Source organism: Pezoporus wallicus, unplaced genomic scaffold (genome assembly GCF_028554395.1).
Source record: "Pezoporus wallicus isolate ANWC-B61680 ecotype Strahan unplaced genomic scaffold, APGP_CSIRO_Pwel_v1 contig_5552, whole genome shotgun sequence".
In the NCBI taxonomy this organism is placed as follows: Eukaryota; Metazoa; Chordata; class Aves; order Psittaciformes; family Psittacidae; genus Pezoporus; species Pezoporus wallicus.
This window is the reverse complement of record NW_026640754.1, coordinates 222,132-243,171: the sequence shown is the minus strand read 5'-3', so window position 1 is coordinate 243,171 and position 21,040 is coordinate 222,132. Positions and strand designations below refer to the sequence as shown.

The window sequence follows — 21,040 nt, the reverse complement described above, 5'->3', positions numbered from 1 at the left end:
GGGAAAGTTAGCTGAATTTCCTGTAATGTACCAAGTAACTCATAAATGTCTTGAAGACATCCAGTGAAACTAGGTTCATGTTGTGGTAAATGTGCACTCGAGTGAGCTGCAGTACAGCATGCCTGTTGTTCTTGGGCTTGCGTCTATTAGTGCCATCTACAAAACATTAAAGTGCACAGTATTAGGAGCTTTACTAGGAATTTCTGTCAAGACAAAATAGTTGTGCCAGGAGAATCGTTACGATTTGTTGAACAAATGTTGCTCGTGTTGATTGTGGTGCTGGTTTCTCTAGCGTTAAGAAAATCTTTATGGAATAATCCATAACACCTGCAGTTTTCATCTGTGCCTGTTCCTCTGATTGTTAAAATGATGAGCTGTTGATAAATCACGAACGAATGCTAGTGACTTTCCAGAATCTAGGGTATGTTTGATCATGAGAAGAAAAGCAAACTGGACTAAGCAAACCTGTGTCTCAGTTCAAACTTTCTAAATACCTTTGTGCTTATTTTGTAACAGTAGTATTAGAAGTGGTAGAGAGGAAGCTTTTGCTTTGCAGATCACTAATCAGAGGGTGTCTTGTTTCTGTCCTCTTCCAGAAATTGAGGCTAAGGAAGCTTGTGACTGGCTGCGGGCTGCCGGGTTCCCACAGTATGCACAGCTTTATGAAGGTAGGCACCTAAGCTTGCAGGTTGGTCAACCCTGTGTAATTTTTGGACAGTAAGTTGTAATATTCACCAATAAATGAGGTTTGGGCACTTAACTGAAGTGCCAGTATGTAAGATGACTTTAGGAATTGCACTGGTCTCTACTACCCACCACACACAGTGATCTACCAAACCCAGTGAGACCCTGAAGCACTCTTGGAGTTCTAAACTTCTTCCAAGTTTGTTTTATTCTGAATCTTCCATGTGTCCTTATAGCACGAATGTTATGTTAGCACCATGGTACATTCCCTGTAGTTAAAACACCAGTGAAGTATATTTTCATGAATGTAGTCATCCACTGCTACAAGTCCAGTTGTAGAGAAAAACAGAAGCTGTGGCCAGCTCCACTGGCCAGCTCTTCTGATGGAGCAGAGGTAGGAAATTCTGCATCTGCATGGATGCATCTGTACACCTCAGGATTCACAAGTCCTGTGTGTTTTTTCAGAATAGTTTGAGTTGGTGTGAGATACAGGCTCGCTATAAAGCAGGAAAAAGAACATACCATTGTTGCACAGATGTGCAGCAGTTCCTCAAAAAGAATGCTGCCTCCTGCTCGTCCTTCCGTGGGATTGATTCACTTTGTGTGTCCACTTTTACAATGGTTTTGCTCAAAACTGGTATCTTCATTGTCTCTCTAACCTACTAGGAACTTGCAGTTTTGGCATACAGTTCTTACACTCTGATGCAGAATAACATGCAGAATTTTGTTTAAAGTGTGACATTCTTTTTATATATGTATGTTATTGTTCAGAAATTGCCACCACCACTTAAAATTACTTGCATTGTAGTGAAATTATTATACACCCGTTATCTGCCTCTTCTTTTTCATAAAACAAATTCCAGCTGCTGCTTGTAAGAATGAGCATAGAAAGTCCATTATTTACAGTGAGTAACCATTGGAAATTACAGCAAATGCTGAGCTGACCTTCTTGAAAACGATCTCGTTGAGCTTTGATTTGCAGCTGCATTGGCAATATGAGATGATAATAGCACTTTCAAAAGCAGCACTTGGTGAAACTTTTCTTCGCCTGCTCAGAAATAAAATTTTATTATTTCTCTTCCTTTTTCCTTTTTTAATTTTTTTCCCCTTTTTCAGTGCTAATGGAGTTGCCAAGATTTTCTTGGGATGCAGAGCTGGGACTGTACTTCCAGTCTTTGTTACAACTTGGAGAAAAGACTCTCAGCTCAGTATCTGGGCTTGTGGATTTCATGTTATGCTGAGCTGTAAATCCCCTAAAAAAGTAATTTCATTCAGAAAACATGTCCTAGCTGTGGTTACCATTGCCCTACCTCGAGACTCTAAACTTACATAGAGTTTCTAATGTCAGGCCATGTCCTACATAACATCAAAAGGATTGCAGAGGTGAGAGCAAGGCCAGCCATGGCCATTGAAAGGAGAGCTGTCCTTATAGCAAAAGAGTATACCATTGTCCTTTGCAAGCCCCCCTGACAGCAGCAGCAGCAGCAACAACAACAAAACCAGCAGCAGCATTTAAAAAGCATTAAAAAAACGGGCTCATGCAGACTCAACTTCTTCAAGTCACTTCTCTTACTTAAGTTCTCCCATATGTTTTCCTGTGGGCATTCTAAGGTACTAACTTTCTCAGTGGAAAAGGTTACAGCAGCAATGGTGAAAAATACCAGTTGGATGTGCTCACTCTCTTTACTTGCACCTTGGACTTTAAAATAGTGAAGGGAAGACCCATGAATCAGCTGGGTATAGTATAAGAGTTCTGAAAAGTCACCTATATGGAGAGGTTCAACACAGTACACATTTAGAATGGAGATTAATCCGTGAACTTTTGTCAGTGACTTTGCTAAAACTGCAGTTTTCTATAGAAGAGACAGAATTCCTTGCTTTTTGCATACTGTCATAATTTGTTTGTTCCAGAGGTGAAATCAGGGCAGATAGTTCATTTGAGACATTATCTATTGGTATAGAAAACCCAGAGTGTTAACTAACTTTCCACAAATCAGCGCCATTCCTATTCTTTTCATAATTTCAGCTCATTCTTTCCCAGTCTCTGGAAATGTAAGTATTTTAGAGACAATCACTTGGACCAGGGAAGTTGTTTGCAACTACAGCAGTGTACTTGTAGTTTGTATTGCTGTGTACTCTGAACACCCAGTGGCTTTGGTGGGAGCTTCGGCTGTGCAAGGAATGCTGGATCAGGACCTGTATGACAGTCAGGAATCTGTGGAGGACAGTAAATAATATATATGTGGCTGCTGCTTCAGAGCTGTAGTAAATTTTCAGCTATCTGCCAACGGTTTCCTCCCCCTCACTCTCTTAGTTGTTTACCTAAATAATCTCCTAAGGAAAGGAGGTGGCATGGACTCTGTGCAGCTTGTCTTGCTTTCATTTCAGTCCATATCTCATTAAAGTTGTAACTGTGTCAAACTTTTAAATGGCTTGATTAACACCCAAGGAGATTCAGTTTTTCACTCTTCTCCAGAGATTCAGATTTACTGACCTCTTTTCTTTAATACTAGTACTTTGATGGAGACTGTATATTTATTTTAAATAAAGCTAGCCTGAGTCAATTTACACATCTGATGTTGGATAGGGAGCTCGCATTTTCCTCTTTCCCGTTGTTTCATCTCTGCTTTGATCATTTTTCCTCCATTTTGCATACGAACTTTCAGTTACGAAAGCTGCATGTCAAAACCTTATATACGAAAAGAAAGCATATGTGGCACTGGAGGTGAGAGCATGTGTTTAACTGAGAAGTGCCTATCACTGGCATCTCAGTGAGCTAAACTGGAGGCAGCTGGTTGTTCTGAAATAATTCACCACTGGGAATAAGGGTCGTTTTGATTCCATCTGTCTCTATTCCTGCAGATCTCCTTTTTCCAATTGACATCACTCTAGTCAAGCGAGAGCATGACTTTCTGGACAGAGATGCTATTGAGGCATTATGCAGGTAGGTAAAAAAAAAATCACACCACATTTTGAAACAAAACCCTTAGTGTAATAAAGTATAACCTGAGAAGAGCATAACCTCAACTGAATTATGTACCATTAAATGACCATTTGCTTGAGACCTTTAAATTATCCACTGTCAGTATGTGCATTTTATTGGAATAATATATTGGCCTAAGTAATGTTTGGGATCTTACTTAAAGTTGGGAGGAAAGTGGCAGCAGCTATTTGTGACAGGTGTTCCATAGGCATACCTTAATTTGTTTTCATTACTAATTCCCAAATTAGTTAGGCATGTTCAAGCAGAACCATGTTGGCTACAGTCATCTGCACATAGAATTGTAGCATTAGTTCTCACACAGGAATTGTTTTTTTGGGAGCAGTATTAGCCAAACAGTGTTGCTGCGCTCTGTGTACTCTCCTTTCTTACATTGGTGAGCAGCTATGTATACAAACAAACCAAAAACCTATGTATAGAAACCCTCATGCTGACCTCAGTGTATTACCATGGCTGAAAGGGGTAATATGAGCAAATCCAATAGTTTATCACCCCTGGAAATATTACCTTGCCCTCAGCCACATGCTCCCATTACTTACCTCTGTTGTTGATGGGCTCCTTCCTTAACCCAGTTCAACTCGCTCGCCTTGACAGTCCTTTGCTGGGTTAATAAATTAAATCAGCCCATGTAAAAGCATAATCAAGTTCGAGTAGGTGCAAAGGATGGGACAGGATCCCACAGCCGGCTGCAGGGGCAGGAGAAGGGATGGGTAGAGACAAAGAGGGAGCAAGACTTGCCAGTTTGTGGCAGCATGTTTTTATAGAACTACAGCCTCAGCATTGCCAATTTTATCATGAAAGCAGTTGTGATGGCCCCATCTGACACTCATCCATCAGTTACCTCCTAGTTTGAGTCCATAATCCTAAATGGCAAAAACATGCCTTTTTGTATCTCCTATTGCCTAGAAATAAGTGCAGTTTTCTGCCTCAGTTCTTCAGTATGGCAGCTTTCCAAATTGTCTGCAAAATGTATGCTGTTCGATACTGCATGCATGATGTCTGCAACTCTAAATGTCAGTCATTTTAATGAATTACAAAACCCTTTTAAGAAAGGCTTTAAGTTCATAGTGTTCTCATGCCAGCACTGCCATACTTGGAGGGGAAGGAGAGGGACTGGAATTTAAAGTTCTTCAGAAGTATTTGCAGGATTTTCAGACTAAGAAAACAGATTTGTTGCCCAGTCATTAGAAGGGAAAAACCTCATTAATGTTAAATTCACACTTGAGATGTGCCCTACTCAAGTGCAGGGCACCTATTCCACTGATGTTAAAATGTGATGCATCAATGTGCTTGTCTGTGGGCTCTGAAACTTGTGGAGTCATTGAACAGAAAGTGCAGCAATGTCAGTAAATGCTGGTTCCCAGAAGCATGGTCTTCCTTTGCCAGGAAAACAAAATGCAGTCAAACCAGCATGTTTTGGACCTAGGACTCTCCAATGAGAATACTTTCTAACCTGGGGTTATTTATTTCTATGGCAAAAAAAGGTACCAAATTTTTCCTTACTGGTGAAAAAAAGAATATGCCCTCCCTATCTTTTTGAGATTTGCCACTATTGTGATTGATAAAAACAGTTAGCACTTTTTCTGAACATAGAGGACATTAAAAAGATCTGTTACCTATGAATGGAAACTTATACTGTAAGCCTACTAATAAAGATGACCAAACCAAAATGATATGGATATATACATACTTTGTGAAATTATGAAGTTAATATGTCCTCTAATTGAAAAATAACCCCTTTCTTTCATCTTCAAATTGTTTTCTGTGTAATAATCATGAGTCCACCAGTCTTACTGTAGCTTGAGACAAAGATTTCAAAGGCTGAGTTATATAATTTTGTAGCCTATGGCTTATATATCAGAGTTATCATTTACAAGATAACTTTAAAACTGAAGCTGAAGTTTTTCAAGAAACATTTAGATCTTACCCAAAATAAAGCTGAAGTAATTCAGTTAACCATCTCAGATGTCTGTATTTGGTTCCTTACCATTTTTGTTAGACAAAAGCAGTACATTATCACAACATTTCTACCTTTAGATTTATTTTTTTTTTCTGCATCTCCTTGTCTGATTTTGTAAAGCTTATTACAAAACACAGAGGAGCCACATAGTTTGGAATGCTGCATTTCTACCTGAAGCCTGGGTTTATTTTGACTCATGCCATGGTCAGTGTGTAAACAGTAAAGGAGTTTACTCGGGAAAAGGCTTAGAGCTGTTTCACAACTGTGAGTCCATCACTGTTCCTTGACTGAAAATCAGAGTAGTTTTGGAGTTCCTTGCATTTTCAGCACAGAGTAAATGAACACTCCATGCAGTGGATGGTAACAAAATAGAAAAGTCATCTCTGCAGAGAATCTGCTTTCCTGTATAAGATCCAGTGTTCTGCCAGCAGTTCTACCTACCTTGTTCTAATTACTGCATGTGAAAAACTTGTTTTTAAAAAGGCTGTAGAAATCACATTGACAGGGATTTAAGTTTGAAGCATTTTAAATGATAGTTTATATCTGAACAGTATTGTAAACTATCGCATTTTAAATGATAGTTTATATCTGAACAGTATTGTAAACTATCATTTAATAATCTTACAAGTGTAATCAGGAAACAAATGTAACTTTAAAGCCAGCATATTAGTAAATGTTTTGCCAGATTCCTTTCTAAACGGGAAAGGTATCAATATCCACCCCATTAAGGTTTTTCTTGAAAAATTTTAAATGACAAGTGGGTAGAGACTTGAATTACAGAGAGAGCATATGGCACTTGGTAACAGTAGAAGACAGATGGTTAAGAAATGTCATTTAGTGATCTTATCATGAAATGTTGGGTTAAAAATGTAAGAGCAATGACTAATTTGCTGGGATGCTTCATGTAGTGACTGTGCAAAGCACTGCTGGCCTTGGTTTCGTAGGACGTTATGTAGATTAATGACTGGGAATTTATCTCCAGAGAATAACTGGCTGCATCATGTGCTGATGAAACAAAGTACCGAAACATGCTTATGCTAAAGGTTGTCGCTAAGTACAAAATACATAGCAAGCCATGATGGAAATCCTGTTTAATCTCGCATAGCTAGAAAACTGCCATGCTATATCTATGCAACAGTTTTCTTAAATCTTTTACCATCAGGACTTCTCATCCAAGAACCTGATTGTAATAGATTTGCATAAGCAGCATTCACTGCTCATACCATTTGGTTTGTAGAGAGCTGGCCTGCCTCCTTTGCAGGTTGAAATGTGCAGGTGAAGCCCAGGAGCTAGTGTAGAGGCTGTCTACTTCAGTGAGACAAGAAAGTTCATGTATCATTGATTAGTTACACATAAAATTGAGTTGGAATTTGCCTTCTGAAAAGGAATTAATTTAAATCCATCAGGAAATATTTTAAACCTCAAAGCTAGATCATACAGTTACTCAGATTGAAAATTGTCATTTGAAATGTGTAAATCTAACATTCTGCATTGCTACCACTTTTCTTGGGTGCATGTGGTGAGAATTTTCTCCTGTTGACAGCAGAATGAATTACCTGGGGTTATAGCCAACGTTGAACTGACTGGTATGTAGATTAACAAAGACATCACATTATAGCCCATATTTTAATTTATAAATTAGCTGAAATTACATGTTCAAAATTCATTTTTGATAGCAAATATCTTGTTCGGGCTGCCTTTCTTGAAAGAAGTTCAGGTTAAACTAGTTTAGCTATTTATGAAGAGAAGACTAGGAAGAATGCATCACTTGCTCATTTCTGAGAGGAGCTCCAGGGCCTCATGGCAGCAGGTTCCAGCATCCAATGTAATTGTTGCTCCAGCTGACACAGGCCAGTCTCAACTCATGGTCTGGGTCTGAGCATCAGGTCCTGTTGCATTGGTCACCCTCAGGAGGAAGGTTTTAGCAGAGCAAGGTTGAAGGAGGGTGAGAGCCTGAGTAGGAGTAAGGCAAGGGAAAGTGACATCTTGGGGACAGAATGCTCCACAGGATTAAGATACCATCTGGTTGTGAAGATGTGTATAGAGAGGGCTGACACAAAAGCATTTATCTAAATGGTGGGAAAGGATAGTATCTTGTCATCCAGACAGTCATCCAGAAAGTGGCCAGAGTAGGAGGCATTGAAGAAACAGAGATAGCCAGACAGTGAAAGCGCCTCTAACTGCTGTCTGTAGCAATCCTGCCCCATCCCTCCATCTCCCATCTTCACCTTGTGAAGATGTCACTGAGACAGGTTTGGGCAGAATAAGACAGAGCTAAAGAATGAAGCAGTCCTGCTGACTGTCAGTAGGGAAATGATAAGTTGAATTGATACCTGAGAATGGAATTACCAAATGGAGGCAGAAGAGAAGATTGCAGTTCATTAACAAGCATCAATTTGATGAGAAGATCTGTAGAAAATGCATGTGCGCTTATATAATCAAAAAGTATTGCAAAGTGTATGTGAAGGTTAGTGATGGTTGTATAGCTAGCTCTCACCCTAGCAAAGCCTAAGCTTAGTTCTACAGATTCAGTAATGTGTTTGGAAGGCAGTTTTGCATATTGTACTGTGTTTTTCAGTGGCCCCTAGGTCAAGGAACTGAGCACTGTTGAACTTGAGCAGAAGTTAGAGCAGGATGTGTGATGTATATAATGAAATTTGCAGACCTGAGGCAATAGCTGCAGAGCATTTAGGTTTTAAAAGGGAAACTGGTTTTGTGATGAAATCATGTCAAATGTGTAACACAACCTTTATTTGCCTCACTGCTATTGTATTTAACCTTGCTCATTGGGGGTTACCTTATCTTTCCTTCATGCTCATTTTTGTGAGGTGTGCGCTGGGAGGTTTTTTTTTCTCTTAAGCCCCCTCTGTGGAAACAGAGGTCTTTGCTCTACCCCTTTCCACCTATTTCAGGGGTTTAATTTGAGTAGGAGGAAAGTCTGAGGATGTAATCTTTGCGAAATCAGAGATTGTCTTTATTAGCGGTCAGACAGGCTGGAGCTAGATAAAGCCTGATACAGGGATTTGATGATAACTTCTGTCTGCATAAGGCAAAGGTTGTAACACTGTGAAATTTGTGAATTATTACACAAGATAGATCTGAAACCAGTTTAATATTCCCTGGTCTTGAGGTTCAGGAGTTTGAAGGAGAATGTTTTTATAGCAGAGAGGGAGACAGCTTTCTACTGCTGTGTGGCCTCAAATCCTAGTTTTGTTGTGTAGCATGTAGATGGGACATTCACCCTTCACCCATGCCATAAATACAGTTCCTCTCAAATTGACTGGACCTGTGCATGTACCCACCAACTGCAGCCAGCAGGACTGAACTTCTGCCTTTTAAAGTCAGAGCAAAGATGAAAATAGAGAGAACTGGATGACTTTCCTAACCTGCCACTGCCCTACTATTTGACCCATGGCAATTCTTCCCGTTTCTCTCCTTTTCTGCTGTGTTGTGGCTGGGTCTAATTATAGATCAAACTACTTTTTTTTTTTTTTTTTTTTTTTTTACTTCACAACTGCAGCTAAAGCACCAGTAGGAGCTTTTCCACTTTCTTTGATGGCCTCAGGATCAAGCCCTGTGTAAATACCATCTGCAACCAATCCTGCGCATAAAAGGCGAGGGGAAAGAGAAGGAACTAGTAATTCTTCCTGTGCACACACTTTCTAGATTCAAGTTACAAATTTCATGAGTCTGAAAAGATTCTTCTGAAACAACAGGACAAGTCAGCAATTTTTTCTTTGTTTGTTTGGGGGGTGTTTGTTTGTTTGTGTTTGGTTTGGATTTTTTTGTATGTTTTTAGTTTTTCAAAGCTGCTGGTACAGGCACTTCTTTACACTTCGTCCAAATAAATTTTGTGAAAATTATACAACTTCCTTCAGAATGGATTAGGCTTTTTAAAGCCCAATTTTGTTCCTGTTTAACTGGGGCTGCAGTCTGGTTGTAGGAAAGGAGGGGCTCTCCTCCTCTGCCTCTCCCTGCCCTTTGCACAGCTTAGGCAACTGACCTGAGAGAAATTCAACCTAACAAAGTATTGAAAGATTAGTTTTCAGCTCACTTGATCTCCTCATCCAACCCCCAGTACAGCCACACGAGTGGAAGTATTAGCACAAGGGACCAAACCATCACTTCCATGAAGCTGCTGCTTCAGTTTTCCTGCCTTCTGCATCACATCCACCTTGTTCCTGCCCTTTGCCTTGTCGCAGCACCAGCATTTCTCTAACCACACTTTACTAGTGCAGGTTTTAGCTGAGCCATGATCCTGGAGCAGTTTCTGAGGCAACAAGGGCTGAGAGAAGGGCAGGAGACCATGGCAGCCTTCACTCAACTGTGCCTAAGCTGCCATGGAGCTGTGTGTTTAACAGTGCCAGGTTTTGCTCTGCTTTAAGCTGTTTCTGCTCAGCTGTGCACACTGAGCTTCTGGGGAGAGGGTAGAAGAAAGATACTTCTTTTATTTTAGGGATACCTACCAGAATTAGCTCATCAGGGAACAGAGGAACATTTACAGTGCTTCAAGATACGCATCCAGACTATTGTCACGTTTCACAAGGAGGCTATTTAACTGTTGTTGCTGCAGCAATTTATTTTTTGTTTAAATTTTAGTCCTTCAGAACAACATTTTTATGTATAAAAGAAACTTAGAGTTTAGAAAGGAAAAATCAGGTCTGTGTTTTGTTGTACATTTTTTATTTAAACTGATGAGTTGTCTTGTCCCAGGGCTGTGTTGAAAATAATCATTGTTCACAAAGTAGACACTTAGTAAGTGGAAAATAAGTTTTCCTCTGAGAGGTTTTAGCTTATAAAGTACAATTTTAAAGCAGGATCCTTTTTTTCACACAGGCCTATGTACATAGTGTCAAATACAAAGCCTTTTATTTTCAGTCTGTTGAGACTTGGTTGTTTCAGGGTTCAGATGTCTGCTGTTTAAACAAAGGTAATTACTACATTTCATTGAATATAATGCGCTTCTCTACTTAGACTAAGTTTCCATTCATTTCTCTTTACTTTGATTCAGGTAATTGTGACAAATAGTCATCCATCCCTCCCTCTGAAGTTAGAGTACAGCCGAATGTAATGGGTTAATGGTTAAGTATAATTAGGGCTCTAATTGAAACTCTGCTTGTGGCTATTTGTATGCAAAGCAGTTTGCGGACAGCCTTCACAAAAGCTTGTGAACTGGAGTAGCCTGTGTCAAAACACTGGAGTGTTCTCTTAATATGATTTCCTTTGCTTTGCAGGCGCTTAAATACTTTAAACAAATGTGCAGTGATGAAGCTAGAAATTAGTCCCCATAGGAAAAGGGTAAGTTCCTTTAACATCTCTTACAGCACTGTACATTAATGAAACTGAAAAAAAACCCACCACATAGCAGATTGCTTAGCTGCAGTCTAGGATAGCACCTGAGTAGAGCCTGGCAAAGGACACGCAGTCAAAACACTGCTTACATTTTATTTCATATTCTCACTGAGTGAAAACTGCAGGACTTGGCTGCTGGTAAAGGTTATTCGTTTAGCAAACTCTTCCCCTGTGATGCTACTCCCAGTGTGAAAGGCACTGGGCTTCTCTGCCTGCCAGAGAGGCTGCCCTTCTTGTAGTGTATAACCTGCATTCGGGCAGGGTTGTAAAAAGTAGGCTTGACCAGCCACAATGACCTGACCTGAATATTAGAACATAGTCTTTGGCATCGTCTTCACAGTTTTGGTTCTTTGCCATCACATTAGGATTGTATTATTTTATTATGATATAGACAAGATCAGTTAGACTGTGCTTGGCCTCCAAAGGAAAGAGCTAATCCTTTGTAGAATGAGGCACATTGTTTACTTATTTTTTAATTATGTAGTTAAAAATTAAAGTAATATATTTACAGAATACATCAGATACCTTTTTAGAAACGTTTCCAGGGAGCTCAGCATGAATTAAAAGTGTTTCCTGAATCTTCAGGATCCCTGTGGAGCATGGTGAGAAATACAAGAGCACCAACTGAAATTTCAATAAGGTAGTACCAATAGAAAGCTGAGTTGCTGGGATCTGCTAGTAAGGTACTACTCAGTCGCTGTCTTAAAGCTATGTGTGTGTCCTAGGAGGGATCAGTAGTTTATACTGTCCCCTGGGATATGACAACTGCAGATAAAGATGACTGAGCTAAGGCAATACAATACTGCCCTACCCTTAACAAGAATGCATACAAATGCTCTGAGGTTGTTTACCAGGAATTAATCCCCTCTTTCCCTATCTGTTTGTGGTATGTTGGAAACAGCATCCAAACTCCAGAAGATAACACTCTGAGGCAGCATATGTAGGAACTCTAAAAGAGGGGGTAGGCAGCTGGATTGCTGTTTATGACCGCCAGATTTCTCCTCCTTATTCCTGAACCTTGTTAACACTGAAATGAGCAGTATTGCTGTTAGAGGTCAGAGCAGACCTGACTTTAGGTCCAGGCCCCAGATCTTCCGGAGTCTGGATGTTACCTTTTGTTTCAGTCTTTCCTGATTTTCATTCACCACCCATGTTCTGGCAGATGGACTTGGATCCTATTCCCTTTTGTTGTTGAATTCATTAAAATCAATACTTAGCTTCTGTAGCTTTCTAACACAAGGGAAAAAAATTATGCTGACAGAAACATATGTTTCCTTATGTTTGCATTGACCTCTTTGCAAATTAAGTTCGCTTTACTGCTCCTTTTTTTCCATTATTATCCACTGGCAGTTTCAGGTGACTTTTTTCCTCCTGAAAACTTTCAATAAGCAAGACAGACCTCTTAGGTTTTCATCAGACTCGTGTAGAAGAGTTGTTTATAGTAGTTGGGAAACGAAGAAGATGACACTTGCTCTGTGTCTCCTCTATTTGGTTATAAAAAGTAAATATGATGTTTCACTTATTTTCCCAAGGTGATGAAATGTGCAGTTAAAAAAAATAGCCCAAAACACTAGGAGAGGATCAGGAACTAATGTATGCATAAATAAAATACTTGATATATGAGTAATTTACTTGTTTTTCAGAGAATAAATGTTTGTGTTCCTGGCACGCAAATAGTTACAGTTTGGGGCATGCGTGTTTGTTTGTTTTTAAATTAAAGCAGTCTAAACAAATCAAGTGAAAGTCATGGAGCTGGGTGGCAATTAGTGTTTCCTGCTCTGAACACCAAAGGTTTTTTGTGGTTTCATGGTGTTGTATTAAAATATCTTCATTGGTTTTGTTCTTCCAATGTGAAATTTTCCAGATATTTGGAAGACCAAATATGTCAGTCTCAGAGTCATTCCCTTTCAGTCTTTAGATGAAAAGATTGTAAGTGTAAGTGATGTACGTGTAATCGTGCCCTCAGGCGTTGCTCATACATCAAACATCATCAGTGGAGATGTTATTTACAATTTAGTTACGTGCTATACTGTCAGTGAGCTCTAGCTGCTTGCTATCTGTGAGTGTTAAAGTTTGCCTCAAGCAAGACTGAACTAGAAACTTCACAGGACATTCTTAAAATGTTAGCTGCTAGCCTGTGGGAGGAAGAGTGAACCAGGTAAGAGCCTGGAGGCATCGCACTCTTTCAGCACAAGAGCTTCTTTTGCTACCTCATTAGTCACAGCTTGAGACCGTTCAGACTTCCCGAATGGGTAAGGAATTAAGCCACTATAATTCAGAACATATGAGAAACATCTCATAATTACAAAGAGGAGTATAAACACACAGCCGCTATCAACAGAGTGTAACTTTGGAGAGAGTCCAGAGGGACCCCAACCCCTGACTGACTCCAGTTTAAAATTTTATGCATGCCAGGAATTTCCATTGATCTGAGGGCTATCCACTGTGACCAATTAATTAAAAGTCTGTGGATACTAGGGTTTTTAGAAAAGAGCAGTTTAAAGCAGATTGTATTGTTTGTTTCTTTTTATGAAGCTTGTATCTTTTGTATTTAAAAACTGTTTAAATATATTGCCTGTCCCTCGTTATCTTTTCCTGTGATGCGCTTTATGGCCTAATCTTCCTCTCCCTGAAGTAAAAGACTGTTCTCTCTTCAAATTCAGTGAGAATAAGGTCATGCTTAAAGCATTTAGTGGGCATTGTATTTAAATGCAACCGCCTTTGCCGTTTGTGCAATTTGCAAGCAGTACTTTCAGGGTTCCTCTCCTTTGCAGAGCGAAGATTCAGATGAAGATGAGCCTTGTGCAATAAGTGGAAAATGGACTTTTCAGAGGGACAGCAAGAGGTGGTCAAGGCTTGAAGAATTTGATGTGTTCCCTCCAAAACCGGACTTGAATACCCCTTCCCCAGAAGCTCCTCACCTTACTAACGCCACAAGCCGTGAGAGTGTGCTAACAGACCTCAGCGAACGCCAGGAAGTGGCTTCTATTCTGAGCATCAGTAGCACCAGCAGCCACCAACCAACCCTGCAGAGTGAGGCATCTACTACCAGGACAAACTCAGTCGTGAGTGTTTGTTCATCGAGCAATTTCATAGCAAATGATGACTCATTCAGCAGCCTGCCCTCCCCCAGGGAGCTGAATAGCTTCAGCTTCAACACGAAAGCCAATGAGAAGAACGCCAAGTCCAAAACAAAGAGCCTGCTGAAGAGAATGGAGAGCCTGAAGATCAAAAGCTCTCACCATGGCAAGAGCAAAGCTCCTTCAAAGCTTGGCCTTATTATTAGCGGGCCCATCCTGCAGGAGGGCATGGATGAAGATAAACTGAAACAACTTAACTGCGTGGAGATCTCTGCCCTCAACGGCAATCACATCGGCCTCCCCATGGTACGAAAGAGGAGTGTCTCCAATTCCACGCAGACCAGCAGCAGCAGTAGTCAGTCGGAGACAAGCAGTGCTGTCAGCACACCCAGTCCTGTCACACGAACACGCAGCCTCAGTGCATACAACAAAAGGGTGGGCATGTACCTGGAAGGCTTCGACCCCTTCAACCAGTCAACGTTCAGTGACGTGATAGAGCAGAACTTCAAGAACCGGGGAAGCTTTGCAGAAGACACGGTGTTTTTTATCCCCGAAGATCATAAGCCTGGCACTTTTCCAAAAGCACTCTCCAATGGCAACTTCTCCCCTACAGAAAACAATGCCTCTGTGAACTGGAGGACAGGGAGTTACCACGGACATGGCCATCTCAGCCTCCAGAGGGAAAACAGCAGTGACAGCTCTAAAGAGCTGGGCATGGGGAAAAGGCGTAACTCCTCCAGCTCAGTGACCAGCCGCCTGAGTATTTATGACAATGTACCAGGTTCAATCCTGTATTCCAGTACGAGTGACCTGGCTGACCTTGAAAATGAAGACATATTCCCAGAACTAGATGACATCCTGTACCATGTCAAAGGGATGCAGAGAATAGTAAACCAGTGGTCAGAGAAGTTCTCGGATGAAGGGGACTCTGACTCAGCGCTCGACTCCATCTCCCCGTGTCCTTCCTCTCCAAAGCAGATCCACCTTGATGTAGATAATGATCGAGTAACACCGAGTGACCTTGACAGTACGGGGAATTCACTGAATGAAACAGAAGAGCCCACTGGGATGCAGGACAGGAGGGACTCTGGGGTGGGTGCATCGCTGACGAGGTCTAGCAGGTGAGATCACGGGCACTGGGAATTGGGATGGCCCTGGTGAGATCTCCATTTGCCCCACTCAGTTAAGGTGCAGTAGAAGTTGTAGCCATACAGGCACTCACATGCTGTTCCCATTGCTTCCCAAAGCAATTGCAGGCAAGGGAAATATTTGTGCAAGACTTTTAGACAAGTGATTCCCACACTTCATAGCTGTATGTTTGTATGTTTAGCCTGAATCGTCATTGAAAAACAGCCTGCTCAGCGAGTCAGCATTAGAAGGAATGTTAAGGCAGATTTTGGGGATGATAATTCTTCAAACTGAAATGGTGTGTGGGAGGGAGAGGGACCTCAAGTAAGATTATTCACTTTTTAAATTGGATAGGAGAAACAGTGTCAGTGTGGTATGGTTTGTGTCAGTGTGTAGTAAAAGCCTTGACTTTTAGGCTGCTCCAAAAAAAATCACACTTTTCCATAGCCATCTCTTTCTTAATAGCATGCTAGAGTATTAAATCTGCAGGGAAAATGAGGTTTGTTTATTTTCTCTTGATCACTGTAGCGCAGTGGGGAACTGGGGGAGTTCCAGTGGCCTCCCCATTTCTTCTGGGTGTTTTACCATGGGATATATGACTGTGTTTTGAATTGTGAGTAGAGCAAGGAGTTGAATTCTCTCCAGCTTTGTTTCCAGTTTTCCTTTAAAACTGGTGCAGATCATCTATGGCCTGGTTTCTGCTGTCATATAGTTTCACAGCTGCTTTTATAAACCGAATGGGACTTTTAGAAGTGCTTAGTTCCCATTTGATGTGTCTTTAAAAAGTGGGCTTTTTTCTAAATGGAGGTTTTTGATTGCCACTGCGTTAATACTGAAAGGGCTTCTGAAGAAGAGTGTTGGAGCCTTCGGAGGACATCTGATAGAGCAGGAGCATGTAGTTAACTCTGAGCTGTGAGTCAGCTCAGGGTGCGCGTTCTCACCTAAAGTACTTATGCATGCTGCATTGCACCAGGTGAGGCAGAGAGGCTGGGCTGCTGGCTAAGAGAGGCCTGTGAAATTTCCCAAGCAGTGGTTGACAAGGGCAGGGAGCTCAGTGTTCCATTTGCAATAATTCCTGCACGTCTTGCAGAGACATTTCAGTGACCAGTCCTTGTTCTGTGCCCCATCTTCTCTCTAGGCACAGGCTGAGGTGGCACAGCTTCCAGAGCTCCCACCGGCCCAGCCTCAGCTCGGCATCGCTGCAGATCAACTGCCAGTCGGTGGCACAGATGAACCTGCTGCAGAAGTACTCTCTCCTGAAGCTAACTGCACTCCTGGAGAAGTATACGCCTTCCAATAAGCACGGCTTCAGCTGGTAAGGACACAGTGCCCTGTGTAGAGATGCTGACTACACAAGCATGACAGTTGCGCTCGTCCTGAGCAACTTTTGGAAAGATGCAATGAGTCCCTCTATCCCTCTTTGTCCATATTTGCACTTCTTCCTCCAGCCTGTGCTGTCAGTGATTTGTGGTTTCCTAAGACAGGGCTAAAATCGCTAATCCTTTACGTAAGAGTAATCTTATTAGGCTTGAGAAATATGTTTATGGGGGTATGTAAGGGAACAAAAGCAGAACAAAAGGGAACAAAAACGTCACTGCTTTTGTTCAGGCCAGCTTGCTGAACAGGAAGATGTCCACTATCCATAGCAGAAGGAGGGCTATTGAGACAGTTAGCGAACAGTAGCACAAACCTCATTAGATCTTAGTAGGCTTGCTTTTCTTCAGTTAGTCTGAAGTATGTGTATTGGTTTCTCTATATAATTATGTAATCAACTAATGTAAATTTCCTTCAGTTCTCTTATCTCATTAGCCATAATCTGTATCCCCTCTTTAAAGCACTATAAATCCAGTTAGCTTGCAAAAAAGATGGAGGGGCTGGGAAGAAAAGTTGGGAGAACCATGGAGGTTTTGTAGGCAGCAATTTCTGCTGTGGCCAGGTGTTTGTAACCCAGGTGAACATTCATTGTCAGAAGAATGGAATAGAAAGCTCTTTTATGGTTGTATCTGCAGCAGAGCCTGTGTAACCTCCAGGATGCAAAAGGCGCAGTAAAATTTTTCTTCTCCCTACCACAGGCCAGCCTCCTCCCTTCCCCAGGAGTCATAGTATTTAGCTTCAGCATCAAAGTACCTCCTGTTCAAAGGCTGTTATTATGTCAGCCTTTCTAAATACAGAAGTTGTTTGTTCTGAAAGACAGAAATAAGTATTGACCAGTTATCCCTGCATGCTTCAGATTCTCAGTGGAGATCGCAATGTGTTTTTTCACATTCCATTGGCATGTTTTTTGACAAAGCACGTATTATTCATACATATATCAATAATGCCCTAAACTTAACTGTATGGCAATACAAATTGGTTCTGGTTTGCTATGTAACAGATTAGTCAGCTGTAAATCTAATGCACTGTTTGTGTAGCTGTACTGTGTACTGAAACGTTAAAAAGGTCTCCCTGTTTTCCAGTGCCGCTGTGTCCTATTAGTTGTTACACTGGACGTTAGCTTTTCTCCCTGTTTAGGAAAATGATCTCAATATTTTCACATTTTAGTGGCTTTTTTTTTCCCCTTTATGAAACCAGTACTCTTGGGGACCTGGGGGTAAATCATTCTTTTGTATTTAGTAACTTTTTCCTTGGAGTCATAAGCAGATGGAAAGGCCTCTCATTGTAACCAGAGTGGGAGGCAGGGGTAACAACAGTCACTGGCTGACAAGGAGGGGGGTCCCTCGAAGGGGGTTGTTTCTAGAGCTGAAGTTTTTAGCTGACAAACTCGAATGTATTACATCAGTTTCCTGCTGTTATGCACACTGGTGGGTGGTGGACCCAGTTTGAGGACTTTGCAGAACAAGTAGTTGACATACAAAAGCTCATTGTTCAAATGCCCATCCTTCCCAAAACCTAAAGAAGCAGTGTTATAAGGGGTCACTGACCGCAGGATTTATTTTGACTCTTTGGCAATTTAATCTGGCCCCTGCAGTTTTATCCTGTAGCTTTTGTCCTACTAATATTGATGGAGTAAGCACCACATTAATATTTACAGGCAGCATATTGCCCTGAATGTCAAGCCTTTTTCTTAGAGAAACTGTTTTCTGTCCTCTTCCCCTTCCCAGCTCTGAGTGGATTAGCTAATTTATACTGTCAGTACTTTTCATACTACTAAAGTGTTTCACTTATTTTCACTGTCTTTCCAAATTACTGGAAATACAGACAATAAATGGTCAACAGAGGTTTAATTAAATTTTGTCATTCCTTTTACTTAAATAGGGCAGTACCAAAATTTATGAAAAGGATAAAGGTGCCAGATTATAAAGACCGAAATGTGTTTGGAGTACCGCTGCAAGTCAATGTCCAGCGCACAGGACAGCCTCTTCCACAGAGCATTCAGCAAGCCATGAGGTACCTTCGCAACCACTGTCTGGATCAGGTGGGTTTTCTGTAATCTCTCATATCCCACATGCATGCAGCACCCCGGGCCCAGCCTTCCATTATTGTTCCTGGGTCAGGCTGAAAAAAGTAGGCATAAAACAGGACAAAATTGATAATTAATGCAGAGAAAGGTTTCAGTGAAATTAGGACCCGTACATAAGAAGCTAAAGAGCATATTTACATTTCAGATTTGCTGGACTCATTGTAAATGTATTTACCTTTCCATGTATATTTAGGTTGGACTGTTCAGGAAATCTGGAGTCAAATCAAGAATTCAGGCTTTGCGTCAAATGAATGAGAATTCAGCAGACTGTGTCAACTACGAAGGCCAGTCTGCTTACGATGTAGCAGACATGTTAAAGCAATTCTTCCGTGATCTCCCTGAGCCTCTCATGACCAACAAACTCTCCGAGACCTTCTTACAGATATACCAATGTAAGTACTGAGATTTCTATGGCAGGGGCAAATGATCATTTGTGTAGCAAGGGTGGAGCTTCCTAATACTGCTCCTCTGGTCACTGCACATGTTGCATATGTTGGTCTTTGCCTTTCTCCAGCAGCCGTTACAGTTCAGGGTGCCTCTTAAGGAAGGGATTTTTGATGTTTCTGTTGCATAACAATTTGTAGTACAAGTTCTTTTAATTTCAGGAGTTCAGGAACAAACATAAGTCCTCCATCATTTGCTATAAAGTTTCCTCTCTTCTTTGAGCATGCGTGATATTATGGTTTAAAAATAAGCCCCATCTAATGTGTCTAGGTAGAGGAGCTGTGCAAACACTACATGAACATCAGGAGCTTTAAGAGGGATTGGCAAGGCTACCAAAAAAATTCCGTTTTCATATAATTAAGATCCTTCTATCCTTCACCATAACTTTTGGAAAGAGCCTTTAAGTTGAAAGCTTTTCTGTTATTGACTTGTAGCTGCTTTACTGGTAGGTATAAACAGAAAGTGCTTAAAACATAAAAACTGGAGTTTATCAATGCACATGAAAGAAATAATCCTTCTGAGATCACAGGTTCAGCTCCAGGAAGGAAGAAATTCTCTTTTGTGAGCTAGATTAATAGAATTCTCCTAATTTTGGGCTGGATCTTCCTAAACGTTGTTTCCTCAACATTCTTATTCCATTGGGAGTACTCTCACTTAATAAATTGGCCAAAGGTGAATTAATGTTCGGTGACCAGAACACCAAACCCTTCTGAAGTATTCACGGGGGTCCAAACTGACTGATGTACTACAGGCACCTTGCTGATTCTGTGGTTTCTGTCCCTAACATCATCCCATCTCTCTCCCCATGTATTCTTCCCATGGGAGCATAGCTACAAAGAGCTCACTGCAAAAGCACCTTCTTTGAGTCCTTTTTGTGCCTTCTTGATGATGAGGATTACCAAAAAGTTACAGGAATTTCCTCCAGAGCTCCGTAGGGGGAGTTGACGGTTTAAAATAAAAACATACATCCCGTTATTTCAGCGCACACATTTTTTGTGTGTGTTTGGGTTCCCAAGAAGGTTTATGGAGAAAATTAATCACACTCTCCACTTCTGTGCATGTTAAACAGCAACTCTTAGTGGGTTTAGTGCCAGAAAAAGTTTGACAGATCATTGCAGAAGTATCTGTTACTTTCCTTTTGCAGGTGGTAGGTCTGAGGAATCCCCAGATGTGGTCGGGAAGTATTATCTTTGTGTAAAGCAAAGAGCCTTAACACAGCTGTAAATTTTGCTTCCCTGTAAAGGACAAAATTTCCCTTTGCTTTAGTGTTACATACCAGGCTGCGCACTGGAATTGTCCGCACGTGGCTTAAATCTGCTTTGAGCTGATCGAGGGGAGAGTGTGGAAAACAGTGGGTTTTTGCTTAAAATTGCTTTCTAAACTCACCTGCTAGCCTTACAAAGTTGCTGAAGCCCAAAGCAAATACCAGTTAAATATCTAGTTAGCACCATGTGTATTGTGAGACATGCAGTGAGGTTGGTGTGGTGCTAATGATGATATAAATGCTCCAGGATTAAGACTCTGATGTTGTCTTCAGAGATGGCTTTTTGGAAATCCCTTTATAAGAAGCAGATCTGGTCTGGTTTATTTCATTTTTCTGTTTCCTTCAAGTTTGGCGGAGAGGGCCTTATATAAAGACACATTACATTTTTCCAGTGGCTGTTTGTTGTTAGTAACCAAGGAGCTGTTTAATGGTATGGGGCTTCACAGCGTTGACTTTCTTTTTCCACTGCATGACTTTGAATGATCTGCTCAATAAAGCAGATCATACCCTGTGTTTGGTAAAGCACTTTCTGGGTATTTTATGACATCATTGTTGAAAAGGTTTGCTAGCCAATTCATTTAATTAATTCACCTATTCTAAAATGCATTCATGTTTTGAATTTCTTTGAAAGCCAGAGAACCTCTAAATTGGTTGGACTGTGTTTGCT

General features: G+C 41.0%; 1 protein-coding gene across 6 annotated transcripts in view; it reads left to right on the top strand.

Moving 5' to 3' along the window:
* The window catches only part of DLC1 (DLC1 Rho GTPase activating protein), a 228,586-nt gene that overhangs the window by 201,609 nt on the left and 5,937 nt on the right, over window positions 1–21,040 (top strand). For 5 of the 6 annotated variants that reach the window (XM_057420250.1, XM_057420249.1, XM_057420251.1 and 2 more), the window contains 7 exons: window positions 597–668; window positions 3,547–3,628; window positions 10,880–10,943; window positions 13,772–15,198; window positions 16,344–16,520; window positions 18,461–18,620; window positions 18,859–19,057. In XM_057420250.1, coding sequence (XP_057276233.1) covers window positions 597–668; window positions 3,547–3,628; window positions 10,880–10,943; window positions 13,772–15,198; window positions 16,344–16,520; window positions 18,461–18,620; window positions 18,859–19,057 — 2,181 coding nt within the window. Of the gene's footprint in view, window positions 1–596; window positions 669–3,546; window positions 3,629–10,879; window positions 10,944–13,771; window positions 15,199–16,343; window positions 16,521–18,460; window positions 18,621–18,858; window positions 19,058–21,040 lie in introns of those variants that run through there. The other variant, XM_057420253.1, reaches the window with a different exon arrangement.